General features: G+C 43.1%; 1 protein-coding gene across 1 annotated transcript in view; it reads right to left on the bottom strand.

Annotated features, from left to right (window-relative positions):
- The window catches only part of CYP1B1 (cytochrome P450 family 1 subfamily B member 1), an 89,333-nt gene extending 86,092 nt beyond the window's left edge, over positions 1–3,241 (bottom strand). Inside the window, exon 1 of the mRNA XM_073214240.1 lies at positions 2,732–3,241. Within this exon, the coding sequence (XP_073070341.1) occupies positions 2,732–2,799 (68 nt within the window). The 5' untranslated portion in view covers positions 2,800–3,241. The remainder of the gene's footprint in view (positions 1–2,731) is intronic.
- Positions 3,242–18,888: the final 15,647 nt, after the last annotated feature.

Genomic DNA, 18,888 nt, shown 5'->3' with positions numbered 1-18,888 from the left:
TTCTCTGCCCTAAGTGGTCCATGGACCTGATCTCTGAGCCTGAGCTCCTCATCCACAGCCAGTGGAAGCTCCAGAATTACTGAATAAGAAGGTTTGGGAAAGCAATGGGCACTGGGGTGCGGGAGGTCACCAGTTGCTGGGAGAATTGAGTTGAAGCTGAAATTAATGGTGGGTGCAACCACTAGCTGGCCCACTCGCCTGGCAACACACCAACTACAAATGCCCCTAGAAGGGTCCTTAATGGACTTGACAGAATGAAAGCCGAGGATCTGTCCTTTATCAGAACAGATAGGAAGCAGTTTTTCCTGTGGCAAAGTGTAGCACTTTCTCCGTGTCCTTCTACAAGTTATGGTGGGATGCATTTTAAACACGATTTGACAATAATTTTTTAAATGTAGTTTTACATGATAATGTTGACCATATGCTTTGCTACATCCTTGTTATGAGTGGTTTTAAGGACAGATCTTACACATTGGGGCCCTAGCACTCCACCAAGTCACCTGTGGGTAGCACCAGAGCCTCCCAGCTCCAGAGAAGTAGTTTCTAGGAAAAGAGGGGTTCATCAAGGTAATATACTTGATCTTGACACCAAAATTAACAAGGAAATATGCTGCCTGCGTTTCATTCTCAACAGCAGAAATGACATTGGTGCCCATCAGAAGCCTCAGAGACCATGGGAGGTAGGAGAGGGGAGCAATGAGGAGGTGGAGCGAGGCATGGTGGGAGCAGGGCACGCCTCCCTGACCTGCCCTTTCCATGAGCCTTTCATGCTGAAAACTATGCCAGCCAGATTTTCTGCATTTGGGTTTGGTGTGACGCTGATGTTCTGTGGGTGAGTCAGGATCTCCTGTCCTCACCCAAAAATGTCCTCATGTTGAATGGTGCTTTGCCTTCTGCTTTCTCACTTCACTGGCTTCAGATGAGCATAGCACAGCCATTGGGTCACAGGACTTTTCAGAGAGGGATAAACAAAGATAAAGCCTCTGCAAACCCAAAGAAAGAGAATGGGTTAGAGCAGCAGACCAAAGTTTGAACTACGAGAAAGAGAAATTGGGGAGGTAGGAAAAAATGAAGTTCAGGGTTTGTAAGTTATGACTCACTTCTTAAAAGCTGGAAAAAAATTTGAAGCTGGAGTAGAGAATATAAATTCACAGGTGGGCAGTACTTTAGCTAAGTTGAGGGAAAATACTGAACTTTGAATGAAAATAATGTTTAAAGTTAATATGGGCCCATTCAAGATGTGGAGGAAATTACAAACGGAAGTACATGAAAAGAGAGACTAGATGGTATTTTAAAAAGAAGCGGGACTCAAAGGTTTACACACACACAGATAAAACAAAAATATTTTAATGATTTCCTTTGCCTGTGGTCTGCTTTGAATTCACTCCAAGGCCATTTGCTTTTGTGGTCATTTCGATTTTGTTTCTCTTCTTACTACTTCCTACTGTTTATTCCCCCATGCCCAGCATTTGGGCAAAATAAGAGGGAGGAAGTGAAATTCAAATCACTGTTTTGCCCTTTGTTGGCCTTTGGCTGAAAGATGTGGGGGGTGAGGAGGTACTTATGATGAAAGAGTGGTTTGTAGAATGTGTGGGTACTGTCTGTTTATTTTTGTTTTTAGTTACTATATTCATGTTACCCCCATTTCCCACATGAAGTTCTGTTTGGACAGGACAGAGAAAGACTCAATAAACATTTGTTGAACGTTTGACACTGCTTTGCTCCTCCTTTTAAGTATTCCTCAGTGGAGTCTTAGCAACTTTCAATACAAAATCCTTAAGTCTGATTAGTCTGGTCCTTAATAATGTGCTCATCATGAGTTAGATACAAAGTGGTCTAAAGTTAGTACCAGCGAAAGATTTCACAACATATTCTTTAGTGTCAGCAACAATGTAAATAAAAGGATTCTAAACTAATCATGAGGATATGCTGTTTTCAAATATTTTAATAGTAAATATTTGCCTAGGAAATGGGGAACACACTAAATGCAAATGGCCATTTCTCCATTCATTAACAAACCAGCAAAGACCTTACGCTGGGAGTGCTGAGAACAATTTCTTGGCCATTAGTTCATGTCATTACATATACATATGAGTTGTAACAATGCATCCTTCTCATAATTTTCAATATTTCAGATCATTCACTCACCTGGTCTGCCCTTCAATCATTTCAGTTTGAATAAGTGAGGTTTTACTATGATTTACAATGAGGCAGAAAGGGGTATGTTCATCTCATATTGGCTGTTTTTTTTTCTATTTCATCTGGAAAGGAATAAAAAAAGCGAAATTCTGTCCAGCAAGATGACTTAGGGCCAGATAAAACACAAGTGTCTCTGAGGTCAGTGAAGATTGTAAATGTGATTTGGAAGAAAAGAAGAGATTCAAGAAGTTGGAAAGCCCAGCTCCGTGTGGAAAGTCTCTTCTATCAGAACACAGATTCTAATTCCATTCCAGTTCCACACTGAGATGGACATACCATCAGGTAATTTAAAGTCCCTGCCAGGCCTAGCATGTCCCGTGACCTCAACTACCGGCGTGCACCTGGAAGGCACAGCCATGTCAGCTCCCAAAGAGCCGTACGTGTTGGGTTTTCCGGGAGAACTGCAAGTTAGCTAAGAGAGACAGAACCTCTTCCTCTACCCTTAGTCATCAAAAGAAGATAAGCTTTTTTCTTTTTCCTTTGAAAACTTGATAGCTGAAAGAGGAAACAAAATAGAAAAAGAAAGACTTACAGTGTATGCCAGGAGTCCCACAGTTTCAAGGCCTCTTCATCTGTGAATCTACATTCCACGGAGCTCATGTTTGCTTTCTGAAGGGCTGACCACCCTCTGCCCCAAATTCCACTCAGTAACTTGCTCAATCTGACCAAGAGACATTTTTAAGGAAAGTCCCATAAAAGCAAAAAATTTTAGATAAAGCAAAGACAATCAATATCTGTATAAACCTGATAAACATGTATGATTCAGAGGAGGAAATTTTCCTCTATGTATTATCTACTATTAAATTTAATATGGTTCATAAATCCTTGGTCGTTGAGTCACCTCCTCTGATCTTTTTCTGTCCTCTTCTTTCCCTCTTCACTACTCTTGGGAGTATAGGTCACCTCCAGGAATACTTCCCTGCAGTCTCAGGACAAATAGCTCAGGATTCAAGTCAGTTATTCAAGCACCAAGCACATGACTGCGTGATGGCCTCTGACCAGGGTGGTTACACACTCCTCAGGGAGAGGAGCAAGGGAGCCTAAGGAGCTGCTGATGTCTAGTACACGACAAGGCAAAGCTGTTACCTCCCAATCCCAGGGTTGCCCATTCACCATTCCTCTCCCCACGCTCTCTTCCCAAGCCATTTTTGTCTCCTTCATGTATTCTCAACTGGTTTTCCCTTACCCTTAGTCCTAAAAGAAGCCTAATCTGTGTCTAGATCCCCTTTTCCTCCATGAAAAGAAAGAAAAGACAATGGCTCTATCTAGTTCTCCTTTTAGATGTTCAAGTTGACTTGATTTCTAGCTGAAATCAAAATTGGCCAGACAAGGTGGTTTTAATGAATGTCACTTCTTATTTTGACCACCTAATCAACACAATGGGCCATTGTGTATATAGGTATACCTACAAGTCAGTCAGCTAAATGGACAATGCCAAGAGCTATAGATACACTACCCACATGGCTCCTTCCAGTGAATTTCTATTCATTTGTCTAGTCTACAACAGGAAGCTAACTGCCTTGCTTCAGTCCAGAGGGAAATGCTGAGATATTGAACAAATTGCATGCATCTTTCCAAGCTTCAGGAACTTTCAACAGAAACAGTGACTAAAGAGACCCTATAGTACATTTACATGTTGAGCTGTTGTCTAAACCCTTTTTTGCATGTGAAGAACTCATTCAAAATGCTTTGACTCAACATGCATAAGGATTTGGCAAAGAGCTTGTAGGGAGGAGTGCTATGTCATAGGAAAGAGGGCATAAACAAGGTCAGCTCAGCCCATTCTCTCAGAGCACACAGGCCTTCACAGGCCAGGGTTTCTGTTACAGAAAAAAAAAAGTAAAAAGCAAACAGAGATTCTCCCCTCTCAGTCTAACACTAATTCCAAGGTTACAGTAAGTCAACAGTCACTTTTTCTATGGCTTTCTACCACAGAGTGTTCCAATAAAACATATACCTAGTATATATTAATATATGTTTTAAAGAGTAATTAGACATTAATTGTTTTGGTTATGTTAAGGTCACAAATATTTAAAACAGCCACCACTTCAGGGTAACCACATGCAACATACATATTGCTTTAATAAGTACTGAAAAGGATACACATTTTCCTAGGACATACTGTTTTGAGGGGGTTTATAAAGGATGTAGTGCTCAAGGGCCCTGGGTTGTTGGTTTTAAGGCTGCTGGTCCTGATAATTCACTAGCATATATGCCCTATAACTTGGGTATAGCCACAAATGTACTCTAAGCTTTTGATGCTCCCTGAAACAAGTTTTTGGAAGGGACTATTAAAACAATCCATGCATAAAGTTTTCACCCTCAAAAGGGCACTCATTCTATTCCTGTAAGTAATCCAAGTTAAAGAGCTAGGATGGCTGTAATGGATGAACCACACAGAATGCCATATGATGTAGACTTCAGTTTTCCATTAATAGGGAATCCATGTTTAAGTTTTAAAAGTCTGTTCAAGGATATTAATCCAGCAAGAATGAAGAAGATGGTTTCAAGGGAGCAAGCATTGTAAGGAGATGTCGGGGCAGATCATGTCCCGGGCATGTAGAATGATGGTAAGAATAGGAAGGAAGAAAAGAGAAGGGACACTTAAGGGAATTGACAGTCCTTGATCACTGAACAGATGTACGGGATAAAGAGGAGAGGGGGTGGGATACAGGGACAATATCAGATTTCTACATAGAGAACTGGGAGTACGATGGGACCACTGACAGAAACAGCAAATGAGGAGTAAGAGCCAGCTTGTCATGACTCAAGAGGAGCATCTTGAAGCTGGAACAGATCGTAAGATGGAACTAAGCCCAACTTTCTACTTCCTCTATTATTTCAGAGACAGAGGCCCAAAAAGGAGAGTATGAGGAACTTATTGAAGGTCTCACAGCAAACTGACATGAAGCAGACGCTAACACCCAGTCTTTGGTCTTCTGGTTCTGTCTTATGATCATTGTTCAATTATCCTATGAAAGAATCACTGGGTTGCAAGTTGATAAGAAAACACAACCTGATTTGACTTGACCAAGTAAAAGAATTTATTGGCTTATATAACTGTAAATTCCAGAGGCTGCAGGTGAGGCTTGGTCCAGCAGCTCAACAATGTCACTGAGTACCTAGTTCCCTTTTGACTAGTCTCTGCCCAACATCTTGGTGGTTCTAAGTAGGGTACAGACAGGTTCTTAGGCTATGTGCTTACTCATTCACATCACCAGGAAAAAGAGGAGGTACTTGGTCTGGAATTCTAAGCAAAGGTCTTGAGATTCCCTCTAACTGGATCTGCTTAGTCACACATCCACCCAGAACCAATCACAATGACCAAGGAGTCAAATATGCTGATCTGGGTCACCTGCCTCACCCCCAAAATCAGATTCTGTGAACCCACTGGATCCCCAAACCAAAAGGAGGGCTAACAGGAAGAAAATAAGAGAAGCTGCAGGATCAACCAAAAATGTCTCTTACACACTGGCTAGAGCTCCTTCTCTTTTATTCATATTAAATTTGTGGCTTTTCTGTTAGATACAGTGATTATACGGTTTGTCCAGAAGCTTCAGAAATATATAGAAATCAGAATCACCATACTTACTTACAACTTAGGGTTGAGAAAAGGGGGCAAAGGTTTTTTAAAAAAATGTTTAAAAGGGAAAGAAAACTAATTAGAGTGACTAATTTCAAATTCTACTCAAATGCAATCAAAGTCTTTGCCCCTGAAATATATTTTAAGTAGCATTCACTAAAGCCAGGTAAAGTTTGAGGCTGCTATGTTCTGGGTCCCTTTCCTCTCAATGCAAGCATGGCTGGCTTGTTGGTTGGCGACCCTGCAATATAAGGCCTCTTGTCACTCTGGTATCAAAGGTGAGTGCTATGACAAAGTTTGGTATATCTCTGGTAATTATTTTAAAATGACTGCAAACTACCCAGTTTTGATTTTTTTTTTGTCCTGAAGCATTGCGTAAGAAAGTCTTTAGCAACCAGTGGTACATGCTTCTGAGAAACATTTGACCACAAATGTCTTAGATTCAAAACACATTACTTTGTGGGAAGAAAGGCACCACCCAGCACACACACCCATCCTCATTTTGAATGGACTTAATTTCTGAATTCTAGACGCTGCCTCAGAATGCTGTTAAAAACAGTAGGAGCCTTGTTAAAACTCAGCAGAGGCTGAGTCCACAAACAGGGACCAATGGAGTCCCTAAGAAAAAGGTATCTGGACAGCATTTCTAAACTTTGAGCTGTCTGGCTGGTTGAGGCAGGTGATCTCATGTCAGGAATGGTCTTCAATCTGACCAAACAAGACAGACAGTCAACCAACTACATGAAGAACGATTCCTACAGGCAACCTTTCCTTACCAGTTAACTATGAGCCCTGCTCAGCAGACTGAAATCTAAAGAAGGAAATTAACACAAGATTGTGCTGGAGTAAGAGAAAGCTGCTCTGAACAGTGACCCGGGCCAAGTTCCGAGGAGGTGCACATGAAAAGCAGGAGACGAGTGAGAGGTGGGAAGAGATGAGCAAGGATGGTAGAGCAAAAGCCTGTGAAGAGGAGGAAAACAGACATAAAATAACAGGCCAGGAACAATAGTGAGGCAAGAATAGTGAAGGACACTGCGGAAAGGAGACACTTTGGAAATCAGGCAAGTGGAAGAGGAAAAAGAAGAGTAATGAAAGATAAGGCAGAAAAAGGAGTGGTGTTAAATAGCAGTAAGAAAAATGGCAGTGTTTATGAGCGATCATTGCCTCTTGCCACTGTATAAGACAGGGCTCAGCAAATGTCTTCTGAGAAGTGACACGTAGTAAGTAGTGCAGTTTTGTGGATGGCATAGTCTTTGTTAAACCACTCAACTCTGCTAGTATGAAAGCAGTCATAGACAATAAGTAAACAAATGGGTGTGGCTGTGCTCCAATAAGACTTTACAGAAACAGGCAGCAGCCCAGATTTGGCCCATGGGTCACAGTTTGATTCCCGCAGACAAGGATGCTTCCAACTGTGGCACCCCCATAGTGCCTAGCACAGACCTATGCACAGAATACTAGAAAACACTAGACCCACACAGAAGAACAATTTTACAGGCAAAAAAAAAAGGTCAAGTGGCAGCAATTTTCAATGGCTTTTTATAACCATTAATCTACAAAAGGGCAGTTCCCTGTGGTTCCACGTGCCTGCTACTGATCGGCCATCTGCTCCCCAGTGGAGAGGCCATGGACCAAGAGGAGGGACTATTCCATCCTGGGACAAATGAAATGAATGCACAGTGGATATTCTCAGTACAGCACAGGCAAAGGCAGATCTTGAGGAAGGGCTATGCCCAATGTTCATCCTGAATCAAAATAGCTTTGGTTTGCTTTCTGGATAGAAAGAACTGGCCTGTATGACACCCACCTGGGTTCTTTGTCCCAGATGGGTACTATGACAAGGCACATGGGAGAGAACCACCAAGTGGCTGATTCACAGCTATATCCAGGATGAACTTGTTAAAGCTTCCATATGGGGAGAGAGTTCTCCACCCAGTACAGGTGACAGTTCCACAGACCTTAGATCTGGGGCCAAGGACCGCCCCAGACACCAGAACCCAAATATATTTTCTGTCTCTTTAATTCACACCCACCCCTATTTCCTCACCTTTGGATCCTAGAGTGCTTTCCTGCAGAGCTAGGGTCCTCGTCAACCACCATTCATTTGAGATTAATGCTTTAATTAATGGTGCTTGGGAACAGCTTTGGCAACAGGAGGTGGTAGCAAGATCTGGCCAAGGGGTCCCAAGGCCAGTATCACCAAAGCAGGGCCTTCTGGTCCCAGGTTTAAACTTCCAACAATGACCTCATATTCTTTTGTCTTGTGGTTGCAAAGAGCACCTTGCAGCCTCTGACGCAGGGAGTCCCTGCTGGGTGAAGGGTTTCTGTTTTGGAAGCCAGAGCCACTATTCCAGGGCATCCGAGGCACCATGCAGGACCTGAGAGGGTGATTTTGTGGCTGGTTTGCTTTCATTCGTTTTCACTTGGTTCCTGGCACCACGGCCTTCCTTCCAAGTTGGTTTTGGCTCCTGACCTCAGCCATTCCTCAGGCACCAGTGGTGCTTGAAGTCTTTCTCATGTCATTTCCCAGGGTAGCACAAGCCACCCTGTAAATTACCAGAGTGGAGAAATGGCTCCAAGGGACGTCGTCTTGAAGCCACATGAGGAGAGAAAAAGCCACGGGAGTCCCTCTAAGTGAAGCCTGATAACCAAATGTTCAGAAAAGGAAAAGCTAGCACAGACTTATCATGTTCGACTGCTTTGCACTCCAAGGGGAACACCCAGCTCCGTGGAAAGGGAACCCTAATGTTTCACTCTCCAAGAGAATAGAAAATGGCATTTTGCCTTTGTAGGAAAAAAGTTCAGTTTGTATTTAGAAATGAATGTGTGTGCATGGGTGTGTAGGCTTGTGCACATTTGCTTTAAAATGTTTTCTAGTATTTGCTGTCAATGACAACCCCAAGCCAGCAGACACTCAGTTTCTGCCCATCTTGAAATGGTCTGTTTGCCTCTGTGGCAGCAGCTGAGGTGCTTCATGGATCATCCTTGTCCTCACTGGCCTGGCCTCCCCCGTCTCTGACATCTGCATTCCTGACCCTTCCTCCCTGGCCTCCTCTTCCCAGCCTCTCAGCTCCTGTCACGCAAAGTTACTCAACACCCAGTAGGAGCTAACCAGAGCCAAGACATCGTGTTCCCACAGCTCCCATCTTGCCCCTCACTGATGTGCCAGGGTTCCTCTGCACTGCCACCAGGGGGCAAAGAAAGGGAAACGGCTCCATATTTACATCCCAGCCTTGGGAACCAGCCCGCCCTCCTCCCTTGTCCTGCACCAATTCCTGCTGCCCTGTGGAACCCCTGCCCCACACCCTGTCTTCTGCAGCCCAGCGCTAGCTGTTGCTCTTCATGACCAAACTCTATGCAGTTCAGTAATATTGTCAGTAGTGCTCTTTTTCAGTCCACCTAGAGCTCAGGTTTAAAGCTACCAAACTAGCCCTTTTATCATTTACCTACTTTATCTTTAATACTGTTTTCTCTTTGGGAATTCAGTTGATACTTAGCTTGATATGGTGTAAGAAACAAGCTTTGCTTAAGACAGTGTGACTCACTAAATCTCTCTAGTCTGTTTCCTTCTCTGTAAAAAGTGGTAGTACTAATGATCTGCTTTCCAGGGCTGTCAAGAGGAGTAAGTGGAAATCATGTAAAATTCCTAGCATGAACCTGATTCATAACTAGTGCTCAATAAATGTTAGTAACACCCCTCCTACCACCACTAGCCACTGTGACTAAATTTTAGTATGTTTTTACTTTGGCTAAAGTAAATTTTTGTGACTAACATCAAATCAGATTGGCAGGTGATACTCCAGAATAGTGCTTCTCAACCCCAGGTGCACAATACTATCTCCTGGGGAGCTTTAGAAAGTCCTTGTACCTGGGGGCCATTATCCCCTCCCACCTTAGATATTTGGAGGTCTCAACCTCCCTTATTTCTTGATTTAATCTTTGGGGGTCAATATTCCTAGGTGTCAGCCCCTGTCACCTGACCTGACATTTGGTTTTCTTTTTCTTTCTCCCCTTCCACTAAGATTTGAGGCAATATGTAACTAATACAATCCTCTTATCATAACACAACACTGTTATCTCCCTGACTTTCAGGCAGATTTTCATTTTTGTGTGACTTGTTTCCTAGAAATAAGGAAAGACATTTGCATGACCCGATGTATTAGTAGTGTTTTGCTGCATGATTTTCATATATCCGCCTGGTCTGTTAGCATTATTAGAACATGAATGCCCTCTTTAGTAGAAGTCTATTCCCATTGGTGGGTCCATCCTGAGATTTCACCTCTACAGAAATGAAAGATTACCTCTCTTCCTTAGGATCCTGGATAATTCATAAGCATAGACACAATGTGGGGCCCATCTATTCACCCACCCACTGCCTACCGGGTCACTGAACATGAGCACAGATGCTGTTAAGTCCTTCTGTTCTTAGAACAGATCCTACCTTTTCAGGGACAGCTTGGCTGACTCACAGGTCCCTTTGTTTAGTCTCTCCTGCTTGTGCTAAGAGAAACAAACACAAATCAATACTTTAAAACAGACATATAATGAATATTTTTTAAATGAATACCTACATATTCTTCTTACATCTTACATTCACCTTTCTTTTGTGTTATAACTACATTTTTATACACTTATTGCTTTAAAGTGTGATTATGAACTCAGCCTATAGACTCACCTTGTCTCAATTTGCCATAATTGTTTCCATCATTCGATGTTCACATTTTGGCAGCTGGGCTAGTTGAAACTCCTTCAAGCACAGCTCGGATATTCTTGAAAGCTCCTTGTTATCAGGCCACAGCAACAAAAGGCTGATTTTTTTTGTTTTTGTTGTTTTTTTTGTCCTGTAAAGCCAGCCTGGTATTTTTCCTGTCCCATGATTGGAATCCACTAACTTCCAAGAAACTGACTGCTTCGAGAACAGAACGCTGTTGGCAGTGAAATGCCAAGCCTCTCGCCGTGTGTCACCAGGAAGGTCTGTGCCCACTGCTGCTTGGGCCTGTTCTGTGACAGCCAGGAAAGATGCTTTTAGGGTAGGGATTCATACAGATTTTCCTTTCTATAGCACATTATGTTGTTGGTTTTAATCAGCCAGGGTCTCCTAACAAAAATAGAGTGAATATTGCTAGAAAGCCTACTGGTAGGTAGTTTTTCAGCCAGGTCCCTGACGTACTCCCTCCACAGGATAGGGTCACAGCTTTGCCTGAGCCCCAGGGGGAGGTGAGCAGGGGAGCTCACGACTTCCATGATGGCACCACGCAGCCACCTGGTTTCCCCCTACAGCTGCTTTTCTGTGAGGATTAACATTTTGTCTCCAGTTTGCTTCCTTCCTCCTCCAAGTTCTTGGACTCCAAGCAGCCTCTGTAAGCACCACTGTAGGATGCTCAGGGCTGCGAGGGGTTCTGTAATGCAGGATTTTCAGTTTTCAAACCAGGACAATCCCAGGCCAACCAGGATGAGATGGTCACTCCATTACCAGTGAGCTAATAGCAGAGCAGGTCAAGGAACTCTTCACTTCTGCACAGAGCAGGAAAGAGACGCCCTGCACTTTGCTCAGTAGAATACTAGGGGACTGAATAAAAATATGCTTGGAATTTACAAGAAAGGCAATCATTCATGTGAATTTAAGAGTCACGCTGCAGTGCAGACAAATACACCAGCTCATACAGCCAAGATCATTACATGCGAAGCTAGAAGAGGCTGAGCTGTTTAACCTAGTAAACACACACAGCTGGGAACAATTTCTCATTCAAAAAGCCTTGGTTTTGCAGCTGCAAAGCCTGGTTTTCTTTCCCTATCTCAGAAGGCCCTATAGAGGGTAGGTCCGAAAAGCCAATGGAAGATAGCAGATTCTCCAGGAGGGAGAGGTGTAGAGAGTAAGGCCATTCGCTGTAAGTTAATGCTCCAAAATTGGGCCCCATATTAGTGGTGAACAGTTTAAGTGAAGGCCTAGTCAAAAGTACCCTCACAAATACAGGTTTATGAACTACTCTGTACTCAGAGCCCTGGCCTGCCCAAGAGCTGGGTGTGTTAATTAGCTCTGGGCAGCTCCCGAGGACCAGAGGACAGCTCCTGGGGCCTTGCCTAGGGCACAGGAAGCTCCCGCACTGGAGGAGCCCTACCCTCTCCCACCCCGGGGTAATCTGCCCCAACCTCCCCTTACGGATGAATAAACTGAAGCCTAGAGAGGTCAAGAGACAAAAGGCATAGCTGGACACTGTTAAAGTTGAAATTTAGAACATAAATTCCCTCTTTCCACTAAGTATAAACCCCACTACCTTCCTGTAGTGCTGCTCCAAATGCACCTCACCTTTCAGAGAATTTCAGAAGGACCCACTCAAAGAGAGTTTGAACATTGAGTGTGAGCTCCTCCCCAGGACTCCTAATCTGGGAAGAATAGATTTAACCAGAGGAAGAGAATTGTGAGCTCATTTGGTCTGTTTCAAGGGACACCAATAATAGTCAAGTAATTTCAGTCAATTTCTTGTTATTCAACAGCACATCCTTGACCTGGGAGAAAAAATTTGGCAAATTGAGTGGATTCAATGACAAGATTATCTCTTTTGTCTCTTCAGGCTTAAACGGAAGGGATGTATGTGCTTTACCGCTATTCCTAGGGAGGTAGTTCACATTACAGAGACTAAAAAAAAAAAAAAATAGCCATTCCTTCTAAACACTGAACCTATTCTCATCTAGGGTTCTTTACTCTTGCTTTGAACCATATCTGAGTAAGTGACAGATGGCCTGTGTTAGTTACATAAATATATAGATGGTACTGTCAGGTAGCTAGGCAGACATGAGCAGGTTCCACCCTGTCCTGGACAAGGTACTCCCCTTCTCCACACCCTCCCTTGTCACCAGATGGCAGAATGCTCCCCGAACCCCTCCTGCTTATGGTTCAGTCTCCTGCCTTATCAGGGCCAAACAAGCTGTAAAAAGCCCAGTGGGGCTTCCACACCACCAGCACAGGTTGGCTGCAGACACACGAAGACCCAAAAGGTGACCCAGAGCCACCTCCAGTTTATTATACCATAATTATAATAAATTTACATCGTAGTTTCAGCCTGCCTCCTGCCCCAGGCCCCATGGGTTTTGCTTGGGTACTTACGGGTAAGCACCTGTGCACTAGGAAGAAGGTTATATAACTTGGGCCTGTCAATCAACATGTCAACTGACTGATCTAAGATTCAGGGAGGGACTTGCCACCATTTTAAAAACCAACTGTATGCTGGTGGGACTGTAAATTAGTTCAACCATTGTGGAAAGCAGTATGGAGGTTCCTCAAAAAGCTCAAAATAGAAATACCATTTGACCCAGGAATCCCACTCCTAGGAATTTACCCTAAGAATGCAGCAGCCCAATTTAGAAAAGACAGATGCACCCTTCTGTTTATCGCAGCACTATTTACAATAGCCAAGAAATGGAAGCAACCTAAGTGTCCATCAGTAGGTGAGTGGATAAAGAAGATGTGGTACATATACACAATGGAATATTATTCAGCCATAAGAAGAAAACAAATCCTACCATTTGCAACAGCATGGATGGAGCTGGAGGGTATTATGCTCAGTGAAATAAGCCAGGTGGAGAAAGACAAGTAACAAATGATTTCACTCATATGTGGAGTATAAGAACAAAGAAAAAAACTGAAGGAACAAAACAGCAGCAGAATCACAGAACCCAAGAATGGACTAACAGTTACCAAAGGGAAAGGGACTGGGGAGGATGGGTGGAAAGGGAGGGATAAGGGGGGCAAAAAGAAAGGGGGCCTTACGATTAGCATATATAATGTGGGGGGGTCACGGGGAGGGATGTGCAACACAGAGAAGACAAGTAGTGACTCTACAGCATCTTACCACACTGATGGACAGTGACTGCAATGGGGTTTGTGGGGGGGGGGGACTTGGTGATGGGGGGAGTCTAGTAAACATAATGTTCCTCATGTAACTAGGATTAATGATACCAAAATAAAAAAATATAAATAAATATAAATAAATAAATAAAACTGTAACCCTAATAGCAGGGCAGTTCTGGTTTCCAGACAGCCCACTCTGCACTCTTTTCGAGAGTGTGCTTCACTTTGCTTAATAAACTTCCACCACTTAAGACTGTTCTGTGTCTGTCTCTTGATTGAATTCTTTCTCACAAGGACTGAGAAAACAAAACTCACTCAACACGTAGCAGTGTTACTCTGCCTAAAGCCTCCCCAAGCCTCTCTGGGCGTCTCCAGGGACTATCTTAGATGTGTCCTTAAACAAGTCCCATCTACCACAATCCACTAGAACGCAGTCTTCATGTGGCTCCTTGGATGACATTATCAAACAGGTTCAGAGGCAAAGAGGGAAAATAGCCTGTCCAGATGGCTGCTGAGATAATTTGTGTGAGAGGACTCAGGAGGTACCTCTTTGGGGTTCCCAGAGACAACTGGGGAGACATTTGGATATTCTACACAATCAAGTGAGGATAGTCAGAGAAATACACTGCTTATTTTGGGGGTCACTGTGGCTACCAGCCTCACAGCAGGAGCTGCTCCCTGCTATTGACTGCCAGGAGTCACACGGAGCCTGAACCACATGGCACTGCAAGTGCCCTGTGGATGGAAAGAACACACTTCCACACATGCACACCTGTACCACTGCCTGAACCAATGATCCCCAAGCAGGGCTGCGCTGTCCCGCCAAGGGTTCAGAGGTTTCGTTGACAGATCCCTGCTTTCCATGCTATGAGCCGTGGCTCTCTCCTAGGACTCAGAGGAAGCCAAGAGCTGACTCAGGATGAGCTCTGGCCCAGACTCTGTACTGCTCTGCATTCCTCTGGCTGCCCCTTAGGAATGATCTTTTTTTAACCCCACAAGCATGCTCCCACCTCTCACCTTTGCATGATCACAGGTCCTTTGGAATCCATAATCAGCCATCTCAATACACGGCTTGCTTTTCACTTTGAAACTTTACAACTTGAAACCCAGGGAACTAAACTTTGCCCTCTGTCAAACTGCATCTGTTAACTGTTAGATACTGCAGCACTGAATTTTGCTGTGCAATCATCCAGTTGTAATACAATAAGTGTGAACCTTCCATCTAAAATATTTCATAAAATTCTCCAGGCATCAAATTATTGAAAGCCCAAGCCACTGATCAGGTTGTAAAACTGTAATTCTCTCAAGTATCAGAAGTAGTTTAAAATTAAACTGAAAACTATATTAGGATAGATGTTAATTGTGATTCATAACCCAGCATGGAAAAGCCCATGGAGAAAATGCATCCCTGAACTCTTAATTCCTAGAGTTCTTCCCTCTTAAGTCAGAGGACCAATCATCTCTTTGCTGACCTACATGGCCAGGAAGTGCTCATTTGTTATTGTTTTTACTTCCAAACAGTAGTTTATCATAACATACTTAATCGTATTATCTGAAAGAAGTACCTCAGCCTTGTATATTGACACAACTAACTGTAAATGTACCAGAGAGAAAGGTCCCATACAATCTGGTCATTTTTGGTTACAGTACTTATGGGAAAAAAACTCTTAAAATTCTCTGTGACATGAATTAATTAAGTTCTCTGTAAGAGCTCTTGTTGAATTACAGCTGACAATAGTATGAACAGCAGTCATACCACTGAATTCTTTCCTGATCCAGCTTCATAATTCACCCTCTCCCATATGTCCTCTTTTCTTAAATTTAGAAGGCTTTTCTTAATAACAGTCACTTATGAGATCCTAATTGAGGATGTAAGGAGAAAGTTTAATAGCTGTTCCAAGACTCATGACACTGAACAAACGTGGATTTTAACAGTAAAAAATTTAGGATTGAGTGTAGCTTCCATCAGACACTAGATGCATTATCCTAGGAAAATCACTTGCTTTCTTTGAGTTTTAGCTTCTCAACTGTCAGTTGTTCAATAGATTCAGTCATTTGTAATCACTTTTATTATCTTTTAAAGTCCCCTTTAGGTACTGAGAGAGAGAGAGAGAGAGAGAGAGGGAGAGAGAGAGAGAGATGAGAGAGAGAATAAATCCTAGATGGAGAGGATGTGGTGTGGTAGTGGATGGAAATGTCATGGGCTGAACTGTGTCCCTTCAAAACAAATGTTGAAGTCTTAACCCCTAGTACCTCAGAATATCATTATATTTGGAGATTAGATCTTTAAAGAGATACTTAAGGTACAATGAGGTCATATGGTAGGCCCTAATCTAATCTGAGTGGTCTCCTTATATGGAGAGGAGATTAGGACACAGACACCCAGAGAGAACATGGCCTCAGAAAAAAGAGAGTCCTCAGAAAAAAATCTACGCTGTTGACACCTTCATCTAGCCTCCATAACTGTAAGAAAAGAAATGCCTATTGTTTAAGCCACTCAAGTCCATGGCACTTTGTGATGGTGGCCCTAGCAAACTAGTATAGGTGGATGGATGGATGGATGGATGGATGGACGGACGGACGGACAGCTAGATAGATAGATAGATAGATAGAGAGAGAGAGAGAGAGAGAGAGAGAGAGAGAGAGATAATCTGCACAAGATAGACCTATTGTAATTAAGATTCTGGTGTTTAAAGTGAGCAAGCTAAGTAGGAAGCATCCCTTTTTGTAATGCTGCCCTGGCCATTGATACTGATGTAGAAGTGCTGTATATAACAAAGACTTTGGTTGCATTTTCAAAATAAAAAGAAGTAATCAGCTGAGAACTCTAAATCTCCAATTTTTGAAGCCACCAACAGGAGTTTCCACACACTCATGAGGAAATTATGAAAACAAGAGACTCCAGAATGATATAAACTCCTCATTGCCAACTAGACCTTGGGCCTGAGCAGAGCCCTGCTGAGCTGGGTGAACGTGTAAACAGGGAGGACTTCTGTTGCCCAGAGCAGGCGGCCCAAGATCTTAACAACAGGAAGGAAGGAAGGAAGGAAGGAAGGAAGGAAGGAAGGAAGGAAGGAAGGAAGGAAGGAAGGAAGGAAGGAAGGAAGGAAGGAAGGAAGGAAGGAAGGGAGGCAGGGAGGGAGGGAGGGAGGGAGGCAGGGAGGGAGGGAGGGAGGGAGGGAGGGAGAGAAAGAGGAAAGGGAGTTTCTTATGGCTTTCTTCTGGAGATTTCTTATCTATTCATGGAAGAATTAACTTTCAATGATTATTGGTTATACATTTTGAACTACTCTCCATCTCAGAACTGCCATATATTTATACCATGGACCAACCCAATTGAAGTGAACTGACATTTTAAATGTGTCATTTTGCACAACAAAAACTAAATCTGCAAGGGACTCTGAGTAGCAGACCACACTGCTACATCACCCAGAGTGAGTATTTCAGCAGCAGTGCACTAGGGTCTCTGACACTGCACATCCTTAATTGATGAGATAGTCACTGGAGGGGCTTTTCCAAGTGTTATTTTCATAAACAACCAGATTAATATAGGGGCTTTTTCTTGCATTTGTTTGGAAAAATCTTGTCCCAATTATATAACATTCAACTCTACTGCGTAGGAATATGTTAAAGTCTTTGCTCTGAGTTGTCGACACTTAGCCTTTAATCTCATCTTGTCTGAAGCAAAAAGTATGCATAATTTTATTTCATTTTCCTTTTAATATAGAAAGTGCTTCAGGTCAAAGAACTGGAGAAAATGTGAATGTTGACCGTATATATTGCTTTTAGCTATTTGTGGCTTCCTATGTACTTACTCTAGTGTGGACTTTTTCTTCTTTACTTCCTTCCCCCACAAGCTGTTAGGATTGTATCAATGTATTACTCTAACCTTGAAGGAACAGCTTGGTTTGCCTACAGCCCACCAGATTTTTTAAATCATAGAGTTCCACCAGGAGTCAAGCTTTCACAGTCACAAATCTGAGAGGCCTTCCTGGGAGCCTCCTCAGAAGGTCCTTGGGCCGCCCAGCATGGCCGGTTTTCCGTGTCATCCTTTCCCTTTTCCAGCCAACTGTCTTTGAAAGGGAAAAAGAGGTCTGTCTGAATGCACCCATTTCTCTCTCAAATAATTCTGTTTAATGTATTCCTTATTAGGCCAAATCCAATGCACTAAAATATCTGTTGAGCATGTCATTCTGCATAAAAGGGGTTTGAAAATAGTCAGTAGCTGGTGCGAGGAAGGGATATGTGAATAGAGTGGATGAGGAGTTTCTCACTGGTGGCTGGAGGTCCACCATGGCCACGCTGTTTGCAGATTTGGGCTGAGCTGTGCATCACACTGTTCATGTAAAGAAAAAGCGACTGTTCTCCCCAAGTGCCCCTTCCTGGCTCCAAATGGCAGCAATCAGCTGCCCCAAGACCCTAATTGCCACAGCCTATTAGAAATAATGAGACTTCCAGGGCAGAAGCCAAGGGTAAAATCGACATCTCACAACATGAAAGGTCAATATCCACATATACTGCTCGTGAGTGCAAAGGGCACATCACTTGGTGGCTCATTACTGCGGGTGGACCCATGGGAAAAATGTCATTCTACAGAGAGGCTTTCTCAGGATGTGGCCGCAAAAGCTACAAAAGATAAGGACTTGCCTGTGGAACCCGCTCAACTAATGAGAGCTGAAAATTGTTTGAAACATCCCAATGACCTCCCAGATGGGGGATGCTGATTAAGGTGGCTACATGAGGCTCCTTTCTTGTTTGACAGCCCACTGAGAAGCTTTGCTCAGATGTGACTAACAGGCCGTGAAGGTGTCTCCATCTTCTCTGACATGGTCCAGGCCTTGGGCAAAACAAACACAAAAAGTAAGTCCAAACTGACATGCATGTTTTAGTTTTCAGAGACATGTTTTGGGAAAAGAGCGCCAGTGGGGCCATTAGCTGTGATTCCTTTATGGCAAAGGGGGTTTGTAACTACTTGCGTGACTAATCGCATGACTGCGCTGGGGGTGAGCCAACGGCAAATTTAGGTCTTGAACCCTTGACAAAACAACTCTACTGTTCTGTGGGTGAAATTCTATGAAGCTTCATGTATAATTAAATGAAAATTTCAGAAGAGTCTACACCTCAATCAATCAATGCTGATATGTCACACAATAGAAGGATTTTTACAACATCAAAATACATCCATGAAACAATGGAGCAATGAAGCCAGATTTTTGTTTGCTTTGTCCAACATTTTCTGAGACAGAGACATTCACAG

The sequence above is a fragment of the Manis javanica genome, chromosome 1, assembly GCF_040802235.1.
Source record: "Manis javanica isolate MJ-LG chromosome 1, MJ_LKY, whole genome shotgun sequence".
Taxonomy (NCBI): domain Eukaryota; kingdom Metazoa; phylum Chordata; class Mammalia; order Pholidota; family Manidae; genus Manis; species Manis javanica.
The sequence above is the reverse complement of the archived record's forward strand: the minus strand, read 5'-3'. Positions and strand labels throughout refer to the sequence as shown.